Source organism: Phyllostomus discolor, chromosome 2 (assembly GCF_004126475.2).
Source record: "Phyllostomus discolor isolate MPI-MPIP mPhyDis1 chromosome 2, mPhyDis1.pri.v3, whole genome shotgun sequence".
Classification (NCBI taxonomy): Eukaryota; Metazoa; Chordata; class Mammalia; order Chiroptera; family Phyllostomidae; genus Phyllostomus; species Phyllostomus discolor.
The window spans coordinates 105,831,620-105,856,873 of record NC_040904.2 but is presented as its reverse complement, the minus strand read 5'-3'; the positions used below and the strand labels follow the sequence as shown (position 1 = coordinate 105,856,873).

The 25,254-nt window shown below is 37.9% G+C and overlaps 1 protein-coding gene across 1 annotated transcript; it reads left to right on the top strand.

Annotated features, from left to right (window-relative positions):
- Positions 1 to 1,031: 1,031 nt before the first annotated feature.
- Positions 1,032 to 24,978, top strand: DYNLT2B (dynein light chain Tctex-type 2B; the record flags this gene model as incomplete). The annotated part of the gene is made up of 5 exons (XM_028504057.2): positions 1,032 to 1,369; positions 4,307 to 4,440; positions 7,612 to 7,681; positions 20,307 to 20,370; positions 23,406 to 24,978. Coding segments are annotated over 5 exons (654 nt in total), but the record flags the coding sequence as incomplete, so codon positions are not given.
- Positions 24,979 to 25,254: the final 276 nt, after the last annotated feature.

Genomic DNA, 25,254 nt, shown 5'->3' with positions numbered 1-25,254 from the left:
TGGCCCTGTGGCCCTTGCATAAACTCCACTCCGCTGGCCAGTGCCAGGAGGAAGGTTCAGCAACCCAGCCAGATCACGAAGGGTCTTATCTGCAAGCAAAAAATGTGAATTCGGGTGGGACAGTCATAGGGAGCCATCACAAGATTTCAAGCAGGCCAGTGACAAAGGAAAGCCACTCTGGGAGCAATGTGAAAGGTGGACTGGGAAAGTGAGGGTGAAGTGAGCTTATTGGAGTCTGGGAGACCAATGTAGGCAATATGAACAAGAAAACACTTTATAAAACAAAACGTGGAATAGTAAAATTAGTTGGCTTCTAGTAGAACTTGCAAAAGTGTGCTTTTATAGAAACTACCCCCTTTGCATGTTATAGTAGCACATTTTCTGAGTTGTTGATCCAACCAATAGGTCACATGTTTTCAAAGGAAGCCTGGATGAATATTGGGGGAATTTCTCTTCTTAGTTTTTGAAGCTGGTAGAGGCCAAGATACTACAGCCTTGTAAAACAGGACCAGAGACTGGTACTTATGAGCAGGGAATGCACTCTAAGTATGCTCCTTCTGATTTTTGCACTGGAGCTGGGGGTGTGGGTGCACTGGGGAAATTGCAGGTTGGCAGTTATGGATTAGAGCAGGGCACTGAAATTTTTTTTCTGTAAGGGCCAGATAATATTTTAGACTTTGAGAGCCAAAAGACCTCTGTTGCAAGGAGTCAATTCTGCCAAAATAGAGCAAAAGCAGCCATAGACAATATGTGAGCATTGTTATGTTACAATAAAACATCATTTATGGACACCGAAATTTTAATTTCCTGTCATTTTCACCAGCCATGAAACATGATTTTTTCTTTTGACTTTCTTCACCCAAAAATATAAAACCTGTTCACCAGTTGTACAAAACAAGATGAACGGTGGATTTGGCCTTCAGGTCACAATTTGAAGATTTCTCTAGCTGTGTGTTCTTGGACCTCTATAGGCCTCACGTTCCGCATCAACTACTTAAGCCAGTAGTGTGGCTAATAACAGCTAATGTGTATTAAAGTATTTCGTAAACCAGACAGAACTACATCAATTTCTGTCGGAGTTAGTCGCTCCCGCTGGGCCAGTTCCTGCCCAGTACTGGTGCGCACGCATCAAGTCCTGGGGAAGGGCGGTCCTGTTGCCCTGGCAACGGTTTCCCAGCTCCGTGCAGCAACGCACCAGGCCTTCATCGCGAGATATACAGGACCTAGAAACCTTGGCCATGGCTTCGGTGCCTCTTACGTCCTTCGCTGTAGGCGCGTCCTTCTCTGCATCAGACGGGGTGCCTGAGACCGAGAAGAACTCTGGGGAGTCCGAGAACACCTATATTCTGAGGCCCATTTTCCAGCAAAGGCGGGTAGCAGACGGGTTGTGGTGGGGCGACTTGCGAGAGTGGGCCAGGCGGGCAGAGCTCGCCTAGGTGTCGGGGAAGGTCCCCGACTCGGGAACAGCGGGGCCGGGCTGGCAGGGGGCTGGAGAGGGCTGATGAAGGAGGGGCGAGTCGTGGGGAGAGGGGCTCTGTCTTTCTTGAGCTTCAGCAGCAGGGGGCAGCAGAGAACCCTACCTGTCCTAGCAGTGTTAAGAGAGTGGGTTAGGGTGATTGGTTCCGGCCTATCAGACCCAGGACGTGGGCACAGGGGAAAGGAGAAGAAGAAAACAAACAGCTTTTTGAAGGTTGCTGTGTACATACATGTGCCAGAACAGCTTACTCCTCTGCAAGGGTAGGGACCCACCCTCCAAACCAGAATTATCTTCTGGAGGGTGGGCCCATTGTAGTACAGGCTTCCTTCTGCTAGGTGAGTGTTCTAGGAACCCATCTGCATCAGTGTACCAACTGGTATTATTATGAGATGCGGTGTTTGGCTTCAGTGAATTATTTTTGAAGACTCAACCATTTGCCCATTTTATGATGGATGATTTACGAGCACACCTGTCCACATCAGTGCTGTGTGTTCATTAGTTGTTTTTTTTTTAACCCAAAATGTCATGACCCGTGTGCCCCATTCTCCTTATTCATCTGATCTCACAGTGAGTGACCTTTTTTGTTTCCCCTGATGACAAAAGTCTTCAAAGGGAAATGTTGTGTTGATGTGGAAGAGGTGAATTAAAAAATGGCAGAAATACAAAAAGGCATCAAAATCGATGAGTTCAAAAACTTTTGAGTGGTGGGAAAGGTGTCGATAGGTATATTGCACCAAATGGAGAGAGAGTACTTTGAAGGTGACTGAAGTTTAAACATGTAGGAATAAATACACAGTTTTTTAATAAGTAAGTTTTGTGGGGGGTTTTGTGCATGTCCCTCTCTCATACATGGAAGTTTTTGGCCTGCCATCCTTATACCTTCCCAGGATTCAGGCACACAGAAAAATGCAGAAGACAGTCTGCTAGGCCTGTAGGATATATCACTAACTTCATTTCCACAAGATTAAAAAAGATTTAAAGTAAAAGATTTCCTAAGCCCCTCCTCTGTTTCTTGAAACCAGATCGCTGGATCAAATGCTTGGCAAATATCAGAAGCCAGGAACTTTGGTTATAATGTGCTCAAGCATTTCACACAGCAGTTTTCTGAAGGGTAGAATGGATATTTTAAAAAAAAGATATGTTCAGTTATCTTTGTAAAAGATTCTAAACTTATAGAGTGTCATTTGCCTGTGTTTTTGCTGTAAAAGAGTACAGAACATGATTCACACACAAAAAATATGTATTATGTGAGAATAGTCCTATGGAATGATTTATGACATGTTTGAAAAAACTTTTAACATTTACTGAGAATGAAAAAGGCTTAAAGGAAGAGCCAGATAAAGTATGTTTATTAATAGGTAGACCATATTTTGAACATATCAAATCCTGCAAATTTGTCAATGATTCTGAAATTCATCTGTGAGAATAAAACAGGCAAGAGACCAAAGAAAATACTGTTAAAATGTATTAAGAGACCAGTAGTACTACCAATTATTAAACCACATTATCAACTCAAAAAACTTGAAACATTCTGGTGACTTGGCACCTGATAGACAAATCATCTTTAGAATATATATCCCAGAAAAGGAACTTAGTATTATTATAATATATGGGAAATACAATGGAAATGGAAATGGCATTCTTAGGATGGTGAAATTAAGAAAGATTTTTTTCTCTGTCTTCATTTATTCAATTATCTATTTCTTAAAAAAAAATTTATTGTCTACTGTGCGCTGAGTGCTGTTCTAAGAAATAGGGATCCCTGTCCTCTTTGAGTTTACGGCCTAGCTAGGATAAAGGACAACAAACAAGATAAATAAATGGACCACACTGTGTACTAGATAGTAATAAGGGAGATATAAAGTGATATGGTAAGAGGGTGGTTTATATTTTAGAGAGGGTTCCTAGGAAAAGTGACTTATATAAAAACTTGAAAGAAGTGAGGGAGCTAGCTATGCATAAAAGGGGAAACTGAAGTTCAGGCAGAGGTTGGCAATAAGTGCAGAAGCACTGAAGTTTGCATACCTGGTGTGGTTAAAGAACATAATGAAGGCCTGTGGGGCCCAAGTGGAGAGAATTGGGGGGAAAGTAGTAGGAAACAAGTTCGGAGAGTCTGGTAGGGTGGGTCAAATGGGACTTGCAAATCACAGTTAGGATATTGCTTTTACTCTGAGTGATGTAGGAACTATGTGTGGTGTTTTGCATAGAGGAGTGTCGTGATCTGACATGTAGTTTAATGGGACCAGTCCAGTTGCTATGTTGAGAATGGGGTTTGGGACAAAGGCAGGCACAGAGACTTGTTAGGATGCCATCGTAGTCCAGGCAAGCAGTAATGGTAGCATGGAGCAAGGTCATAGGAATTGGGTGATAAGAATGATTGACTTTTAGATTACTTTGAAGGTAGAACTGATCAGATTTGCTCATGAATGGGATATGGGCTGTGAGAGAGAAAGGCAACAAGACTGACACCAAAGTTTTTGGCTTGAGCATCTGGAAGAACGGAGTTGCCACTGACTGAGATGGAGGTGACTGCAGCCGGACCCAGTTCAGGGAAAGGAGCTCCCGGAATCAGCAGCTCTGTGTTGAATGTATCAACTTTGAGTTGCCTACTAGAACATCCAGGCAGAATATGTGTTGGGATATGTGACTTGAAGTTCATGGAAGAGATAAGATTTGTTTTCTTAACTTGTTTTTTTAAATTACTTTTATAATAATATAATAAAGAAGGATTATATGGTTCTAATGACAAAGAGCTGGAGGAACTTGATCTGCAAAGATAAGTGGGGTTTTGTAATTAACTAATTAGATATTTCAAACTGTTTCATTCAGGTTCAGACCCTCTGTGGTTAAAGACTGCATCCATGCTGTGCTCAAGGAAGAACTGGCAAATGCTGAATACTCTCCAGAGGAAATGCCTCAGCTCACAAAACGTTTATCAGAAAATATTAAAGATAAATTAAAAGGTAATAATGGTGATAACTAGAAGTGACTTGTTCCCTTCAAACATTCAGTTTTACCCATTTTTCTCCTTCCCCAGCTTTTTTTTTTAAGGATTTATTTATTTAGACAAAGAGGGGAAGGGAGGAAGAAAGACAGGGAAAGAAACATTGATGTGTGGTTGCTTCTCACATGACCCCAATGGGGACCCACCCCACAACCCAGGATGTGCCCTGACTGGGAATAGAGCCGGTGATCCTTTGGTTCTCAGGCAGGTACTCTATCCACTGCCACACCAGCCAGGGCTCCTTCTCCATCTTTAAAAAAGGGACATAAATGTGCATTCTGTTAAAGACACATTTTTCTTTAATGTCTAGTCTTCTCAATTATTTGGTAACTTCTCATATAGGTTTTTGCAGATGGTGGGAAAGAGCAAAGATTTGAAATAAGACATTGTATGGAACCACACTATTCAGGAAACCCAAGTATGCAGAAAATCCAGGAAGTACAGGAGCTCCTTCTCCCCCAAAATTCTTGGTTGTTTTTCCCGCCAAGGTATTCGTTTCTCAGCATGTCATTCAGCACCCTTTCAATCTGACCTCCATTAGTCTTTCCAGCTGAATCCTTACTACTTGTCCTACTCAGCCCTCCATTTGTGCCACACTCTGCATGTGCAGATCAAATCTTGTGCTTTTCCTACCCATTCTTGATCTGTTTCTTGGTCTCTCTTTTATTAAAAACGTTATACCATCAGAAAAGTCCTGTCTTTCTATCTGTCCTTTAAAAAATTATTTTTTGGAGAGAAGAAATGTCTCTGTAGTAATAATACATTTTCATTGTAATAAATCTGGACAATGCAGTCCACAGATATATTTCCTCACAGATAAGGAGACTTTCCCTTATGCTGAATACTCTCCAGAGGAGACATTCCCTTATCTGTGGGGATATATTCTATAGTCCCCTGTGGTTGCCAGAAACCATGGGAGGTACTAAAACCATAGTATACTATGTTTTTTCCTATACATACATACTTATGATAAAATTTAATTTATAAATTAGGTACAGTATGATTAACAGAAATAACTAATAATACAATATAGCATTTGTAGCAATATGTTATAGCAAAAGTTATATGAATGTGATGGTATCTTTCTGTCTATCAAAATGTCATATTGTGCTGTACTCACCTTTTCATTTAAAGGAAGCGCTTTACAGCTTCTCTTTGGCATATCCAAACTGCCAGCATCACTATTTTTGTGCTTTGATAAGTAAAGTAAGGGTGACTTGTGCAAAAGGACTGCCTGCAGTACCACTACCGTGGATCTGATCATGGAGACGGCTACTAAGTGACTAATGGGCGGGTGTTGAATACAGTCTGGATACCCTGGACAAAGGCGTGATTCAAGGTCTGGGCGGGAGTGGGTCAGTGTGAGATTTCATCACGTTATTCGGATAGTTTCACAATTTAAAGCTTATGTATTATTTATGGAATTTTCCATGTGATATTTTCTATTGTGGTTGACCATGGGAAATTGAAACTGCAGAGAGCAAAACTGTGGATAAGGGGTACTGCTGTACACATAAAGTTTTTAAAAAAGATTTTATTTATTTATTTTTAGAGAGAGGGAAAAGGAGGAAGAAAGAAAGGGAGAGAAACATCAATGTGCAAAAGAAACAGATTGGTAGTCTCTCTCATGCCCCCAACTGGGAACCTGGCCCACAACCCAGGCATGTGCCCTGACTGGGAATCCAACTGGCCACCTTTTGGTCTGTAGGCTGGTGCTCAATCCACTGAGCCACACCAGCCAGGGCCCTTGTGATCATTTTAAAACAGTAATTCAGTTTTCAATTGTGTCTGTTTTGTCTGTTACCATTTTAAATTTATTAGTTCTGCATTGCTATTTTGTGGGTATTCTGTTTGTTTCCTGGAGTTTCAATTTCCCTTTCTATCCTTCTGTTTTATTATAATCTGATTGAGTTCTTATTTTATTGAGTTTAAGAGCTTACATTGTTCTATATTGTGAATCAGTTGTGAAGAATTTCTTTGCTTTTTTATTCATATTAACTCCTAGGTTGAATTTTTTCCCTTAAACAGTATGTTTCTTTCTTTCTTGTTATTCTGTTTTTGCTATTGCACCTTGCATATTGCTATTCAGATTCTTTTTATTTTGGTATGATGTAGTGTGGGTGATTTTTTTTAAGCTTTACTCCCACTGTATTTAAGACAATTTTATTTTTCTCCCAGAACTATGATTTAAGGGCTAAATATTTAATATTCTAGCCATACTGCTAAAAGATGGGTATAAGAAAAGGAAGAAGAGGAATGGGTAGAGAAAGGAGGAAGCTCAGCTAAGCCATGTGCAGTATTTTTAAAAGAATAACTTGGGCTGTGACTGCTTCTGAGATTTAAATAAATAAATAAATAAATAAATAATTTATTTATTTTTAGAGAGAGGGGAGAAAGGAAGAAAGAAAGGGAGAATAACATTGATGTGAGAAACTATTGATTGGTTGCCTCTTGTACGTGCCCCAACCAGGGACTGAACTTACAACCTAGGGATGTGCCCTTCTCAAGATTTGAGGGGAGCGGGCTCGAATAGGGGTAAAGGACAGAAAATTGTACTTGAACAATAATTAAAATTTTAAAAAATTTATTAAAAAGAAGATTTGAATTGGTGAGATTTTGCTGTGCAGGGAAAAATCTCTTGTTGAGATTTTTGATGTTGAGATTGGACGCCCAATCAACTGAGCCACACTGGTCAGGGCTTTTCTGAGATTTTGTTAGGTATCCTGAGTGGGTACCTGTAGTGTTCAGAGTGTTTGCCTAATTTACTATATAATCCTAAAGATTTTACTTTCATCAGAGAGAGTTGCCTATGTTTCAACTTTGCCCATTTCACATTTTGTTGTTACTGTTTCCACTATTCACTGGTCAGAAAAAGGGGAAGGTAAAGATGCTCATTCATTTTCTTCTCTCTAGATTTGTTGTTAGTGAGAATCTTCAGGATTTTGTTTGTCTAAGGTTACACACTTATAAGCTTACAATTAGAATTTTTCCTCAGTTCTGACTCTCAGGCTTATCGTCATGCTCAGTACATGCTTGTAGACTAAACGCTTATGTTCTTTTTCAGACACCTTCATTAAGTAATTTTACCATATATTTGCTTATAGATAACTTTCTAATTTTTTCTTTCTAGAAATGGGATTTGACCGATATAAAATGGTGGTGCAAGTAGTGATTGGAGAACAAAGAGGTGAAGGAGTATTGTGAGTAGTTGGTTTTTTATTCTTGTTTTTATTATCCTTTTGATGTTTCAGTAAGATTGTATCTTTTCAAGAGGGGGAGAGGAAAGGACAGTATAACATAATGCAGCTGTGAACTCAAGAGATCCTGGTACTGAACAGTGAGGTTCACAGACTGACTGAGCTCAATGGGGTAATTCACTTTCACAGTATCTGCAGGCTACTAGGGCTTTTAGGGTTTATGTATACGAGTTCTGTCCAGAAGGTACCCAGCCATGTACTATGAAAATCAGGCATTTATTGAAGGAGATACAAGAAATATTTTACATAGGACAATGATGCCTCAGTCCTCTTCAGAGCAGGCACCTTGGGACCTCACATAGCTCTCCCAATTGCCATCAGCTGCCCCGTCATATTTTCCTGAATCTCATCAATGGTCTGAAATCTCTTCCATTTTAAAGATGATTTTAGTTTTGGGAAAAGCCAGAAAGTTGCAGGGTGCCAGATGTGGGCTGTAGAGGGGCTGAGTCACCTGAGTGATTTGATGTTTTGCCAAAAAACTCTGCATGAGACATGGTGAATGAGATGTTGCTGTGATGAAGCTGCCAATCACCAGTTGCCCATAGCTGTGGCCTTCTGAATCATCTGAATAGTTTCTGTGGAGGAATGTTTAAGCTTAATGTGAAATTTGATACAGATTTGTTGCTCTATTTGCTCAGTCATTTTGAACATGACGGCCACACAGTGCACATGCTCACTCAGTGGTGTCTACCACCCGCACTGACTAGTACAATGAAGTTGTCATTGTTCACGCATGCCCATTCCAGTCCACTCTCCTTGACTGCCAGATTACATCAATGTCGTGCAAACTATTCTTGTTACATTAACAGTGGCTGCAGTTTTTCCAGATAGACCTTGTATATGTTCCCAAAGAAATATGGGATTATGTATATACATTTCCTTCCATATTCCTTGTTGCTTTGTTTTTGGTCCTACCATTATCCAAAATTAATTCCTTTAAAATTGTCTGAGACCTCCTTATTAGCAAATCTAAAGCTCTTTCTTAGCTCTTATATTGGCCTGGGCTTCTGTTTCTTAAAATTCACTTTGGTTTTATTGGCCCTGATGCCAAGACTTACCTAACTTGTTTCTTTCCTGTTTTTCTAACTTATTATTCTCTTTCCTTCACTGGTTCCTCTTTATGCCCTACACCCCCAGCTGTCAGCTTTATTCAAGGCTCAGTTCTTATTCTTCTGCTCTTCAATATGCTCTCTAATGAGCTCATTCATTCTCATGACCTCAAATTGTCATTTCTGTATTGGTGAGGTTCAAAATATGTATTTCTTGTCTTTTCCTGTGCCATAGTGTTAATCTGCTGTTATGATTTGTAAATAGTGTCTTGCACAGTAGTATTTTATAAGAATGTACTAAAGTATTTGTTGAATGAATTTTTAAAATACCTTATAGATATTATCACTGAGAATTCCCACTATAGAAAGTTAGGTTTGAAAGGGACTACAGATACTGGGCTGACCAAAAAGTTCTTTAGTTTTTTTCTGTAAAATAAAAGACACATTTTTCATTTCACCAGTAACTTTACTGATTTGGATATTTTGAGTATGTTGGCTATTTCCCTGCCTTGTATAATTTTGATTGTTCTTAATTAATGTCTCAGTTTGATCACTATCGACTTTAACTGGTCTACCCAACTGTGGAGCACCATCCAGCAAAAAATCTCCAGCACAAAACTTTGCAAACCACTTTTGACATGTTCAATCAGTCACAGCACCTTCTCTACAAATGTTTTTTTTGTGTTTCAGTTGCATTTTTACCTTTCTTGAAATAATAAAGCATAATATGATGAAAAATGTATATTTTCTTCCATCTTTAATATTAAAATGGCTGCATAAAAACTCACCAATGTTGATGGTTTTTAAAAAATATTTTATTTATTAATTTTAGAGAGGGAAGGGAAGGAGAAAGAGAGAGAGAGAGAGAGAAACATCAATGTACGGTTGTTGGGGGTCATGGCCTGCAACCCAGGCATGTACCCTAACTGGGAATCAAACCTGCGACACTTTGGTTCTCAGCCCGCACTCAATCCACTGAGCCAGCCAGGGCTGATAAGTTTTTTATAAAATTCATGCTGATATGACAGCTGTCACAATACAATCCAACAAAATTGTTTCAAATGAAGTTAAAGACAACTAAGCACTACTAGAGCCATCTTATGGAATAAATCAAATGAACTTTTTGGCCAACCCAGTATTTTCTAGTGTTTAGTCCCCCTATTTTATGATGACACTTGGGAGATTCAGCATGATTTGCTCGAAATTATAGATATGGCTGGTGTCAGGGTCACTAATAGAATCCACCCTTCTGACTCCTAGCACAGTACTCTTCACCACAGTGTTCTCTACCATCTTCTTAAGGGCTTCAGAAGATTTTCTCACCACAGAGAGACTAAGAAATAGTTGACTGTTCTGTTACCTCAGACTCAAAATGTTCAGAGTTCCAAATGTCTTTTCCCTTCTCCTTAAATCGGCTGTCATTTTAATTTGTCTCTCACAGTATTACCAAAGTTCTTCTTTTATCCTATTTAGCCATTACTCTCTCCTTTTGCACTGTAATCTGGATTCCAGGATTACTTAGCAGCCCCTTATCAGCACTTCTTGATTGTGATCTCTCTCCTCTACAATTCATTTTGCATACCAGACCAGTCTCCCAGGAGTACACCTTACTTTCTTTCCACAAACTCTATATAGAGTTTATTTCAAACCCTGTCAAGTATAAACTCCTTTAAATTGACTTGGTTAAATGGGATCAGGACCAACTCTAGAGCTTGGAATACAAAGCCTCCCCCAACCCCCTTTAAAATTTTGATTGTCTAAACTTTCAAATGTATGCAAATGTGTAGGGACTAAGGAATTCCTATGGATCTATTACTTAGCTTCAAAGGTTATCAGTACATACCTATGTTGTTTCATTTATACACCCACCTACTCTCCCTGCCCCCATCAGATTATTCTGGAGCAAATTCCAGTCATTATATCATTTCATCTATAAATACAACAGTATATATCTCTAAAATATAAAGGCCCTTTAACAAAAGTAAAATAACATCAGTCACATCTAAATATTGTTGGTCCTTAATATTATAAAATATCAGTTCACATTCAAATATCCCCAGTTATTTTATATATATGTGTACTGTATGTGTGTGTATGTTGTATATATGTACACATTTTACAGTTTGTTCAAATCAGGATCCAAAGTCTACACATTATATTTGGTTGATACATCTCTTAAATTTTTTTAGTATATCATTTATTTCCCTCTTTTTGATCTCTCTCTCTCTCTCTTTCTCTCTTTTTACCTTGACATTTATTTGTTGAAGAAATTAGGTTGTTTGTCCTGTAGAGAGTCCTATATTCTGACATTTGCTGATTGTATTCTCATGGTATTGTTTCCTATTTTGTCTAAGTAGTTAGATATAGTCTTAGAGGTTTGGGTTTTGGGGAAGGATATTACATAGGTGTTTAGTATGCATCCTATTGCATCTCATTAGGAGGCACAAAATGTCTGGTTGTTCCTTGTTTTAATTGTTAAGATTGATCATGGAGTTCAGATGTTGTCAGATAGATCCATCTGTTATAAAGTTCACCAGCAGCTTTATCATTAATGGTTTTAGCAGCCTGTCCTAGATCCAGTATTCATCAGAGGTTACAAAATGGTGATCTTCTAGTTCTACTATTCTTTGATTATTAGCTGGAATTCTATTAAGAATCACTTTTCTTTCAACTATTTCATTGCAGTGAGGAATAGTTTGTACAGGAAAGGAAGGATAAGTTTACTAATTTTCAGAATAATGAATTGGTTCCCTAGTATCCTCCAAAGATTACTAATGAAGTTTTTTTTCTATCTATGAATCCATGTTGTTAAATATATTCGATATGTTTAAATCCATTGTTATTATCCTTATCGAGGTTCAGATTGTCCTATCTTTTGCCATTGGTAGTTTCTTCATGTTAACTCCTGATCCTTTTTATTTCTTTTCCTCAAAAACAACAACAACAACACAAAATGTAAGGTTTATTTCTCTTCTCAAAACATACCATACCAGTAGGAGTCCAAACCTGGCGGTGCCTCACAGGACACCAGCTCTGTCAAGGACAGAGGCTGTCCTGTCTGTTGCTCTGCTGTGTCTTCATCTGCATGGCTGAAGATGGCCCAGTACTGCATTTACATTCCTTAAGGGAAAGAGATAGAAGGAAAGGTATGTGTCTTTCCTTTTTCAGCACTTTAAAGATGTGATTATGTTGTCTTCTGGTTTCCGTTGTTGCCTTAGAGAAGTTAGCTGTAACTCTTACTACTCTTCTTTTGGAGGTGATTGTCTTTTTGTTTTCCTAGCCACATTAAAATGTTTTTCTCATTGTCATTTCACTGTGATGTATATGATTTTCTTTTAATTCATTCAGCTTAGGGTTCTCAGAGTTCCTTGAATATATTTTTGTATCAGTTTGGGGAAATTCCTAGTGTGTTGACAGAGTTGACGCCATCTTGAAGCTAATCTACCTGTTTAACTTCTGAGTGAATGAGTCTGGATCTTTGACCCCCCTCCTCCCCTTCTCTTGGGTGTACTCTGGAATGTGTCCAGAGGTTTCAGGCTACTCACAGAGCTTCCATTACTTCTTACTCTGTGGCAAGGAGCTCTAGAAGTTATCTATTTCTTGGCTCACCCTGGCGCCAGGGTCTGCTGGTATTTGGCTTCTTTGTTCTCCCTGACCACCCATACAATCCCTTTGGAACATGTAGGTCTATCCCTGAGTAGGGATGAAAGATGGTGGTCTAGGGCCCTGGCCAGGTAGCTTATTTGATTAGAGTGTTCTCCCAATACACCAAGGCTGCAGGTTTGATCTCCAGTCAGGGCACATATAAGAAGCATCTAATGAATGTGTAAATAAGTGGAACAATACATCCGTGCTCCTCTGTCTAAAAAAAAATATCAATACATAAAGATAAAAAAAATAAAAGAAAGATGAAGGTCTAGGAGGGGAAAGATGGAGATTTGATTGTTTTGCAGCAGGCCAAGACAAGTATTTTCTGTAAGTAAGTTCTCTAGTAAACACATTAACCAAAAACCTGGACTCATCTGTCTCATTCTTTGGTCTCTTAACCCTTTTGGGGACACTTTACCTACATGGTCTTTTTATAGAACATTTCTTTTTAAAAATAAACTTCTTATTTTATAATTTTAGATTTGTAGAAAAGTTGCAGAGATAGTACAGAGAGTTCTCATATAATATACCCCACATCTATTTTCCTCTGTCATTAACATCCTACATTATTGGTATGGTACATTTGTCACAACTAATGAACCAATATCGATGCATTATTATTAACCAAAGTTCATACTTTATTCATGTTTCTTTAGTTTTTACCTAATGTCCTTTTCTTTTCTAGTATCTTATCTGGGATAGCGCATTTCATGTCTCTTTAGGCTCCTCCTGGTTATGGAAGTTACTCAAACTCTCCTTGGTTTTGATGACTTAGACAGTTTTGAGAAGTACTGGTTCGGTATTTGTAGAATTTCCTTCAACTGAGATTTGTCTGCTCATGATTACCCTGGGCTAATAGTTCTTTGGGAGGAAGATCACAGAGATAAAGTGCTGTTCTCATCATATCATGGTACTTGTTATCAACATGACATATTACCACTGATGTTAACCTCAATCACCTGCCTGACATAACGTTTGTCAGATTATCCCCTGTAAAGCTACTCTTTCTTCCCTTTCATTCTGGATTAAACTACTATGTGAAGCCCACTTATAGAGCAGGGAGTTATGATCCATCTCCTTGAAGGCAGAGTATTTATGTAAATTATTTGGAATTGTTCAGCACAGATTTGTCTCTTTTTAATTAATTTATTCAGTAATGGATTATAATCTACTACTTTATTTTATTTCTCAAATTGTTCCAGCTTTGACCATTTGAGCTCTTTCAGTTGACTCCTGTGTCCCTTTGACATACTCTACTGTTGTGAGTTTTTTTTTTTTTGCGCACTCCCTTACTTGTTTGCACTATAAGATACTCCATATTACTCATTCCCTGCTCTAGCCTAGAATCAGCCATATCTCCAAGAAGCCCTAGTTCAATTTATTGGAGAATGGCTTTAGAAACTAAGATCTGGGTGCTAGGTGTGGCCATTGTCTTTTTAAAATGCCACTTCCACTCTTTGCTCTCCGCTCTCCTTTTTAGACTCCAATTACATGTACTTATATCTTTTTTACTGTATTCCACATGTCTCTTATGTGCTTGACTAAATTTTTTGTTTTTTGTGTGTGTGTGTTTCAGTTTGGACACTTTTCTATCGTTCTGTCTTTTAATTGATTAATCCTCTTTTCTGTTGTGTCTAATCTGCTGTTAAACCCATTTAGTAAATTCTTAATTTCAGTTATTATATTAGGTTGGCCAAAAATTTCATATGTTTTTTTCTGTAAAATAAAAGACACACTTTTCATTTTGACCAATAACTTTATTGATTTTGATATTTTGAGCATGTCAGCTATCTCCTGCTATTGGCTTCTAGTGGGTAAAGACCAGAGGTGCTGCTAAACATCTTCCAATGCATAAGATAGTCCCACAGCAAAGAATTGTTTAGTAAAAATGTCCAGAGTACCAAGAAACTTGGCATACCACTTTTGACACATTTGATCGGTCACAGCACCTTCTCCATACACTGTACAAGTCTTTTTTTGTGTGTTGCAATTGCGTTTTTACCTTTTTGAATTAATAAAGCATAATATGCTGAAAATGTTGCATGTTTTCTTCCATCTTCAATATTAAAATGGCTGCACAAAAATTCACCAATTTTGATGTTATCTTTAAATACTCACTGATATGACAACTGTCACAATACAATCTAACGAAATTGTTTCAAATGAAGTTCAAGACAACTAAGCACTACTAGAGCCATCATGTGGAAAAAAACATAATGGACTTTTTGGCCAACACAATATTTTTCAGGTCTAGAATTTCTATTTAAAATTTGTTTATAGATTCCAATTTTCTGGTGAAATTATTTTTTAATGTCTTCTCTATCCTACCTGTTTACATTTTAGTCATAGCAGTTATGTTAGTCATTTTCTGCTTATTCTAGTATCTGGATCATGTGCGAGTCTGTTTCCACTGATTATTCTTTTTCTTGATAACTCTTCATAGGGCTGGCTCTGTCTCTTGGTATGCCTCATTTGAATCCTGGACATTGTGTTAAAAAACTGTAGAACCTCCAGATAACATTATTTTTTTTCAGAGATTATTATCTCCAGAACTGTAAAATAATATATTGTATATCTTTCAGAGAGTTGATAATTTCCTTTGTTATTCAGATGCAGGTGTGTCAAACTCATTTTCACCAGGGGCCACATCAGCCTCGTGGTTGCCTTCAAAGGGCTGAATGTAATTTTAGGACTGTATAAGTGCAACTACTCCTTAACAGTTAAGTGAGAGCTCGGGACTGCCGCCAGGTAGAAACAAGATGCTGGGCGGGATAAAACAAGGTGGAGGGCAGAATTTGGCCCAAGGGCCTTGTGTTTGCCACCTGTGAGGTAGAATATGGGCTGCTTACTTTAATCCAGTGAGGTACTGAGCTGAGTTTAGGTTTGATTCCAGTTTTGATAAAGCTCTGTCTTCAGTTCACCATTCTTTCTTGAAGATGGCTCTCCAGATCTCTCAACCAAGAATTTGAAGTATTCATTTGAACCCCACTCCAGCAAGTACTGACTTCTAGTCCTTATTTCCTCAGTATAAAACTACTCTTCATATCAGAGTCTTTTTCCGTAGTGTATTAAATTTCTTATTACTGCTGTAACAAATTACAAACCAGGTGGCTTAAAACAGCACAATATATTATTTTAGAGTTCTGGAGATCATAAATCCAAAATGGGTTTAATTGAACTAAAATCAAGGTGTCAGCAGGGCTCTGTTCCTTCTGGAGGCTCTAGTGGAGAATCCATTCTCTTGCCTATTCCAGCTTTTAGAGGCTGCCTGCATTCTGACTCATAAACCTTTCCTCCATCTTCAAAACCAGCAGCATACTATCTTCAGGTGTCTTTCTGACTCTGACCCACCTGTCTCCCTCTTCTTTTGTAAGGACCTTGTGATTACATTGAGCCCAGCTGGATAATCCAGGATACTCTCCACATCCCAAGATCCTTAACTCGATCATATATGTAAATCCCTTTTTGCCATGTATTATAACATATTCCTAACTTCTGGGGTTTAGGACATACACATACTTGGTGGGACGCTATTATTTTGTCCAGCACACTTAGTTTTTTAGGTTCCTGCATATGCAGTTTCAGAGTTCAGCACATTTTGAGGAGAAACCTACCATGTAATGTTAAGGCTGAGTTCTACTCTCTTCTTTTTTACAGGTATCTTGGTTCTTCAAGTCTCCATTTTTTTCTCCCTAGCCCTGCAAGACTGCCAGCAGTCCTGATGGCTTCCTGCCCCCCCCAGTAATTGGTCCTTTACCTGGATAAAACCCATATTCTTAGCTTCTAGTCATGCACCCAGAGTTGGCAAATGTCCTACTGGGGAGACCAGGACTAGGGGAGAACTCATGTGCAGAAGATCAGTTTTCCTCCTAGCAGTTCACTCCCCTTTAGGTGTTGACTCCCCTAGTCCTGTTTGCTTCAGCAGCTCTGATTCATTTTATACAATTTTTTTAATTGATCTGGGAGGGAGCATTGACCTGCTACAAACTGTTCCATCATATTCTTCTAAGTCATTTTGACAAAACTTTGTAAGTATATATAAATATACATATTTAATAGTTCAGGTTTTTGATATGACCCAGGTATTTCAGATTTATCTTCTACATTACAGACCTGGAATTGGCCATTTCCCCAAGTAGCTCTGGTTCTTTTTATTGGAAAATGGTGTAAAGAGTTCATAGTTTGAAGGCAACAATTGTGTTTTGTGCATCTTTATTACTTGTACCTAGCACGTTGCATAGATATGATACTCAACAAATATATGTTAAATAATTTTTTTAATCTTCACCCAAATATATACATATTTATTGATTTTAGAGAGAGAGGAAGGGGGAGAGAAAGAGAGAGAGATATCGATGTGAAAGAGAAACATTGACTGGTTGCCTTCCATACACACCCCAACCAGGGATTGAGACTGCAGCCTAGATACTTGCCCTGACTGGGGATCAAACCCACACCCTTTAGGTGCATGGGACGAGGCTCTGATCAACTGAGCCACCTGGCCAAGGCTGTTAAATGCATGTTATATTTATGTCTTCGCTTGGTTCTGCTCAGCTTAAGTACCACTTCCTTTATGAAGACTTCTTTGGCTTTCTCCTTTCTAAAGTCTCTAAATTTCTGTAGCACTACTACAGATTTAATTAAAATACTGTGCCACTTGGACTTGGAAGCTTGGACTAGATAGATGTTATAGTCCCTTTTAAACCTAATAAGATATAAATTCTACAACTCTAGAGCACAACTGTACATTATTTTACTCTTTTGATGTGTGTTAATTTTTTTCACCTAATTAAAGGGAGAGTTGAGGGTAGAGCCAGATTTTGCTCTTTCTGGACATATGGTAGTTTCTAAATAAATACTTGTTTTTTTAAGTATATTTTATTGATTATGCTATTACAGTTTTCCCAATTTTTCCCATCTTACCCCCTCTCCACCCTGCACCCCCAACCCTCCAGCATTCCCCCCTTAGTTCATGGCCATGGGTTGTACATATAAGTTCTTTGAATTCTCTGTTTCCTATACCATTTTGACCTCTCCCTGTGAAATTTATGCCTACTAATTGTGCTTCTTCTTCCCTGTACCTTTCCCCCTATTCCTTCCCTCCCCTTCTCCACTGAACCCTCCATGCAATGCCCATTTCTCTGATTCTGTTCCTGTTCTAGTTGTTTGCTTAGTTTTTGTTTTCATTGTTTTTCTTTGTTTTAGGTTCAGTTGTTGATAGTTGTGAGTTTGTTGTCATTTTACTGTTCATAGTTTTGATCTTCTTCAATTTCTTAGATAAGTCTCTTTAACATTTCGTATAGTAAGGGCTTGGTGATGATGAACTCCTTGAACTTGACCTTGTCTGGGAAGCACTTCATCTGCCCTTCCATTCTAAATGAAAGCTTTGCTCGATAGAGGAATCTTGGATTAGGCCCTTGCCTTTCATGACTTTGAATAATTCTTTCTAGTCCCTTCTTGCCTGTAAGGCTTCTTTTGAGAAATCACCTGATAGCCTTATGGGTACTCCTTTGTAGGTAACTGTTTCCTTTTCTCTTGCTGCTTTTAAGATTGTCTCTGTCTTTAACCTTGGGTAACTCAATGATGATGTGTCTTAGTGTGTTCCTCTTTGGGTCCAACTTCTCTGGGATTCTCTGGGCTTCCTGGACTTCCTGAAAGTCTGTTTCCTTCACCAGATTGGGGAAGTTTTCCTTCATTATTTGTTCAAATAAGTTTTCAATTTCTTGCTGTTGTTCTTTTCCTTCTGGCACCCCTATAATTCAGATATTGGAACGTTTAAAGTTGTCCCAGAGGTTCCTAAGCTTCTCTTTATTTTTTTGAATTCTTGTTTCTTCATTCTGTTCTGGTTCAATGTTATTTCTTACTTCTGGTCCAAATTGTTGATTTGAATCCTGGTTTCCTTCCTGTCACTGTTGGTTCCCTGAATATTTTGCTTTGTTCCACTTCGGTTCTTTCATTTTGTGACCAAGCTCAATCAGTTCTGTGAGCATTTTGATTACCAGGGCTTTAAATTCTCCATCAGAGAGGTTGGCTGTCTCCTCATCACTCAGCTTTCTTTCTGGAGTTTTGCTCTGTTCTTTCATTTGGGCCATATTTCTTTGTCTTGGCACACCTGTTAAGTTGTGAGGGGGCGGGGCATTAGGTATTCACCAGGGCAGGGCAACCCTCCTTGCTATGCTGCAGAGCTGCCTGTGGGGAGGGGCCAGAGAGGGAATAATGCAGCTCACCTGCTCAGCTCTTGCCCCACTTTCCAACCGGTGTGTGAGACTGGGAATTTCTCCCACCACAGCAACCTAGCTGTAATCCACAGTCAGCTCTGAGTCTCAGTTTCCTGTTCAGCCAGCCCCACCCTCACGGTCTGCCTCTTTACCTTGGGTCCTTTCAGCCCTCCCTGCCTGCAGAGTCTGTAGTAGCCTTGCTGCGGGTTCTCTCCATCTGCCCATCTTACTGGTCTGGTTGGTCCAGTTGACTGTTTATTTAATTCCTTGGTGGCTGGAGTTCTATGCAGTTTGATTTTCTGGCACTTCTGGTTGTTTATTGATTTTAGATTGGTTGTTATCCTCCTTTTGGTTGTACAAGGAAGCAAAGGGTTTCTACCTATGCCTCTATCTTGGCCAGACCTCTAAATAAATACTTATTGATTGATCAATTAAGCAGATTGACTTTATTTCATATTGTTACTTTTGAAGCTTGGAAATAGGTAGAATTTTTTTGATTTAAGAATGTGTAAAATAGTAGGTTAAGGGGAGCTTGTTTATGTAAAACTTTTTAAAAAGTTTTCAAAAATGAACCAATGTAATATGGTATTTGTATATCCTTTGCTACAGACTTGAAGCTAAATTGCCTAGGTTCAAAGTGAAGCTTTGTCAGTTACTATATGACCTTGGACAAGTTTATTTAATTTCTCTGACCCTCAGTTTTCATGTTTATTATGTGGATATGATAATAGTATCTACCTCATAGGATCAAGTGAGTTAATACACATTAAGCACTTATGCCAGAGGCTGGCACAAAGTAAGCACTTAGTGTTATTGATGAATCATACATACACATTTAATTAAAAATGTAAAACATTTGTAATTACTTTTTAAATTTAATATTATATTGTGAACTTTTTTATGTTCTTGGAGTTATTTTGTAAACAATAATCTTTAATAGCTGCATAGAATTTCATTGCCAAGAAATACCCTAATTTCATCTACCAATCTAATACTACTGGGAATTTAAATTGTTTGCATTTTTAAATTTTTTATTTTGACTGACATTTTTTCTTACCCCAAAACTGGAGAGGGGAATGGCCAAATTGAGAATTTAAAGGTAGCATTACATCCTGTAGAGATAATACTGGATTTAGAATTAGTTAGAAGATTGAATTCTAGTTCACAGTTTGCCCCCTTTCTTTTCTAGGTTCAAGTAAACAATCTGTTGGATCCTTTCCCGACTTCTCTCCTCGTATTATTGAGCAGGATTAAGTCCATCTTAGTCATAAGTCTTAGGTGTTATTTCCTTTAAAAGTCACACACAAATATCTAAGCTGAAGTAATCTATATAACAGAGCTTCCCACACAGAATTCCAAACACTTCAAGTTAGTGACCCCTTTAGTCATTAGGCATCTAGTCAGAGTCTGAGGCTGCTAGATCCCTGGGCTGGTCACCTCCAATTGCAAGCAGCCTTATCTGTGACTCCAGTCCCTTTTGGTTTACCCAGTGTTCTCTGTTGTAAGATATGTTTTTCTGTTTGCCAACCTGTGAAAAGGTTTCTGAGTACTGATCTAAAAGAATGTATCAAGGAAAACTTTTGCTGCTGGCAGATATATGTAGTTCAGATCTGTGTTGTATTGCTGATAGTTCTCCATTCTTTGACTTTTTAGTATGGCTGCTCGCTGTTTCTGGGATGCTGACACTGACAACTACACTCATGACATTTTCATGAATGTAAGTCTATTTGAGAACCCTTTTTTCCTTTCAAAGGATACAGGAGCATTTCAAATGAAATTACTTAATATTTATTGAGATGCGAGGACTCTTTAGTCTTAGAGATTTATCTTAGACTCCGTCTAGATGAGATGACTTTACTATTCCTTTTTGTGTTACTAAAGCAGAAACCTAGTGTGCTGCTTATAGGCAAGGACACAGATGTATACAGATGATATAACTCTTCACAAATTTTAATTTGGGAATAGGATATTGTTTAGTGCTAATAGAAACATAGCACTTTGCTAAGCTGCAAAGAAATTTGGGTGGCAGGGATTCTATGAGTAAAGTGATTTTTCTTCCAGTAACCAAATTAATTACTTTATCTTTTAAAAAAAATCTCACCCTGGGATATGTTTTTTAAAAAATTGATTTTAGAGAAAGAGGAAGGAACAGAGTAAGAGAGAGAAAAGGAGAGGGAGAGAGAGAGAAAAGGAGAGGGAGAGAGAGAGAAGGAGAGAGAGAGAGAGAGAGAAATACATAAATCAATAAGTAAATAAATAAGTAAATATCAGAAACATCAATGTAAAAGAGAAACATTGATAGTTACCTGCCTGGGGGATTGAACCTGAAACCTAGGTATGTGTTCTCCCCAGGGATTGAACCCACAACTTTTTGGTGTATGGGACGATGCTACAACCAACTAAGCTATCCATCCAGGGCTAATTACTTTATCTTAAAGCAATTTCTCAAAACTAGGCAAAAAAAGAGGAGTTTTTTTAAAAAAGAAGTTTCATTTAAACATTAGTTAAGTGTTTGACATGAATGTTTTATAAATTTTAATAATGTTTTATACTTGATTCCTCTATCCAAATCTCCCAGGTTGTGAATTAGTAGAGTCAGAATTAAATATAGTAGTATAGAACAGAAACTGGACTGTGAATTAGAAGAGAGGTTCCATTCCAGCTCTGTAACTTTGTAATTAATGACTTTAGGTAAGTGATTGGACCTTTGTCTGATTGTAGCAGCAACATTAAGAAACTGTGCTACATTTTCCCAAAGACTAGCAGTGGCTGCCTAAGAATTATTTGAGGAACTTGTTTAAAATACAGAGATGGTGGCACCCTACTCAAGTAGATTCTAATCAAATAAGTTAGGGTTTGGATCAGTGAATCTGAATTTTTAAAAAATGTTCCCCACATGGTTATGCTTACTGCCGGATTTGAAAGCTGCCTATGTAGTAGATCTTAAGGTAGCTTTAAGCTGTAAAATTCTATGGTCTTATCAAAGTTTCATGTTATGCTCAACTACCTGAGGGATCAGGGACTGAATGGTGGGAAGTATTATGTAAATCTTCATTTATCAGCTCTCTGGGGAAAGGGTCAAGTTAAGGTTATAGTTTTTCCTGCTTTTTGGAAGTTAAAAATTTGTATTTCCCTGAGTCCTTATACAATACAAATTTAACAGATAATTCTGAGCTCCTATTATGTGTCAATCTCTGTACTGGAGGTACTAGGAATAAAATGAGGAATAAGACAGGAATGGCTATTGCCTGTAGAGAGCTTATAAACAGTTGGGGCCAGACAATACTCAAATTAACAGATATGTAGTATAAAACTTTAGTTATCAATTATTACTTAAAGATGCCAGGATTGAGTTTTAGAACACAGGGTTAGTGGGTGAGGTGTCTAAAAATCATTTTTGAGAGTGTGGTTTAGCTTGCTGAATTAGTGTACTGTATCTTTAGTTCAGTTTGTTGAGTTGAGTGTTTAGGTGTTATTTTCAGAGCTTAAAGTAATTGATTGTTTGGGAGAGGATCCCAGGAAGCACTAGTAGAGGATGAGGAAGTGAGAGAGGGGAGAGAAGGGCATATGCTCTTGAACTAATAATTGCTGTGGATAACCTGGCTCAATCCTGCTGGCGAACTCTGGGTGACACTACAGAACAGCGCCAATCAAAGTGGGGTCCACAGACTAGTGCCATGAACCATTCATTACAGATCCTTGATGAGTTAAGTACATAAATTGAGTGTAAGGGTTTAGAAACTCTTACAGGAATTTGACAAAGTAATTTTATGTCCATTAAATCTAATAATAAAACATTTAGCTTGTATTTGTATGTTTTTAATTTTGTTTTCCTATATATTCATTTTATTGTATTTTACAAAAGTATCAGTGCATGAAGGGTTGGAAATCAGAACAAAAACAAAAACAGGTCCCTCACATCAGATAGTACTGTTATAGAACACAGTTCACAGTTACCCCACCCAAGGAGCCAGAGAACTGGGCTAACCAAAGAATTTTGCTTTTGGTTAATAATAAGGTACTTGAGTTTAGATTTTCTCTCATCACCCTGGGACTGGAGGTGAGATCAGTAGGTCAGGAGCTAGTGAGGTAGGTGGAGTTCCTATAAGAAGTACCTAAAAAGTGTTTTAAGCCCTGGCTGGGTATCTCAGTTGGTTAGAGCATCGTCCCAATACACCAAGGTTGGGTGTTCGATCTCTGGTCAGGGCACATACAAGAAGCAACCAGTGAATACATAAATACGTGGAACAACAAACTGATGTTTTTCTCTCTCCCTCTCTCTCTTTCCCCTTCTCTTCCTCCCTCCTTCTTTCTCTCCCTTCCTCTTTCTCTCTAAACTCAATGAAAAAAATTTTTTAAGTATTTTAAAGTGTTTAACTGGGATCTGGAAAGCATTTTGATTCTGAGCTAAAAGATGGACAAATAAACTTTATAAATTAACAGAAAACAGCCAGATACTTTTTACCATTATCCAGAATTTATGAAAAAGTGCTGTTATTTTATTATGTTAGTTTTATTACTTTTATTATATACAATAGTTCTTTGGGGTGGGTAATACATTTACTCCAAGAAGCATTTCATATATTATTTCTTTGATAAATCAGGAAAAATTGGAATGCTTACTTTATGATTATGTATTATACAAAGTTCATTAGTTTGTAGTTTTTTTCTATATTTAGAAAATCTAACTCTTTATGCATCCTAACATTCTGGATTTGTGTGTGTGTGTTTTCTGTTTTGTTTGTTTTGTAGGACAGTTTATTCTGTGTCGTGGCAGCATTTGGCTGTTTCTACTATTGAACCTTTGAACGCTGAGAAAAGATAGGACTGTGAAGAAATATGGACTTTTTTATATTGTTAAATATCTTGACAAAATAAACATAAGTTGGCAGTTTGGGCTTATAACTGAATCTATTGAGTTTTAGGGCTTATAGTTAGTGTTTTGATTTTGTAATATGACCTAACTACATTTGGAAAGTAGAGAAAAGTTGGGAAAAATCCATAATTCAATTGTTCTATATAAGCAACTATAAATATTTTTGTATATTGTCTACGTGTTTTTTTATTTGCAAGGTTTAAAAAAAAGTAACCTGATTTTTTTACTTCTCATAATGCCATGTGCGGTTCTGTCATTTTATTTGCATTATGATTTCATAAGCATAATAGTTGCATTTATTCCATTAGGTTATACTATTGGTTATTTTTGCCATGTCCTTATTGAAAGACTGATATTTCTAATTTTTCAGTATTATAGATAACACTGAGATGAATTTGTGCATAACGTTTTTTTCTACATTTTGAGTTGTTCCCCTTACCTGTCACTCATTGTTTTTACTCAGCTCTTTCCACCCTACACCTTACACAACTTATTAACTTAAACATGCATCTGTTTTCTCCAGGGTTTTTCCAGTGCCAGAGTTTCTGATAAGTCTGAGAGTTTCTAAGCTGTATATGAAATTAGCCCTCCCTTAAGACTTTCTAAAATTATGTTGGTTACTATCCCAGTTCCTACTTTCTTTGTAGTGAACCTCTCCTTATGAGAGTCCCTAGTGTCTTCTCCAGCTAGCTGTTATTGGGAGCACCTTATTCTATGAGCTGACAAGGAGAAAATTCTGAGATGTTCTAAATTAAATTATAGCATCCAGAGACTGAGAGAGACAGAACAATTAGTCTGTTAATAGCTGTGGACCAGCTAACAAAAGACTGCTCATATTCATTAGTCTGTTAGAACTTCGGATTAATTTCCAGGTGGCTATTCCTGTGATTTTTCAAAAGGGACTATAGCCAGGTGCCTTCCAACCCCAGGAGCCTCCTTTTCTTGTGTGCATGAACTTTCTGGACTGTTGCTCATTAATCCAGAGGAATGGACACTTCTTCCTGGTGGGCTCTGCACCTCTCCCAGAGCTGGCCGCACTTCACCTTCTCCCACCCTTTTTGCCTATAGCTAATATAAAGTTTTTCAAACAGTTCACATCATTCTTCCCAGTCCCAATCCCCAATCGATGAATAAGAAACTATTGTAAACTCCAGGATGATAGTTATGTAGTATGCTGCAGGGTTGGACTCCATGCCCCAAGATTGGTCTTCTTTGTGGCTAAATAAAACCTTTTTCAGAGGGGGCGGGGAGAGAGAGACTTTCAGCTGTTGAAGTTAAAGTTTTGTTTAAAAGAGCCTTGTTCAAATAACTTTGAAACTCAAAAGGGAAAGGATCACAATTTAAATATTTTTTTATCCCTGGATGCTCCTCAGCAGATACATAAATAAGTGTACCTACCCTTTTTCTTCTTAACCACTTTCAAGCATGTAGATAAAAATAAAAATGAATTAATAATACAAAGTTGTTTTACATACTTCTGCCATAACATTGGGTATCTACTTCTTACATTTACAGAATCTAAAGGAACCCCTCCAAGATTCATTCTAGCAAAAGAAAAAGTTTTTCTTCACCAGAAACCCTGCACTGTGGTTTCCTGTCAGTGGTCTCCCTCAAATCTGCTTGTTGACCCAAGATAAGTCCAACCTGCAGAGAATTTTTATGAATTTATTTGAGCTGAATTACAGCATGTTTGGGAGCAAGATCTCAAATGTTCCTCAGAATAAC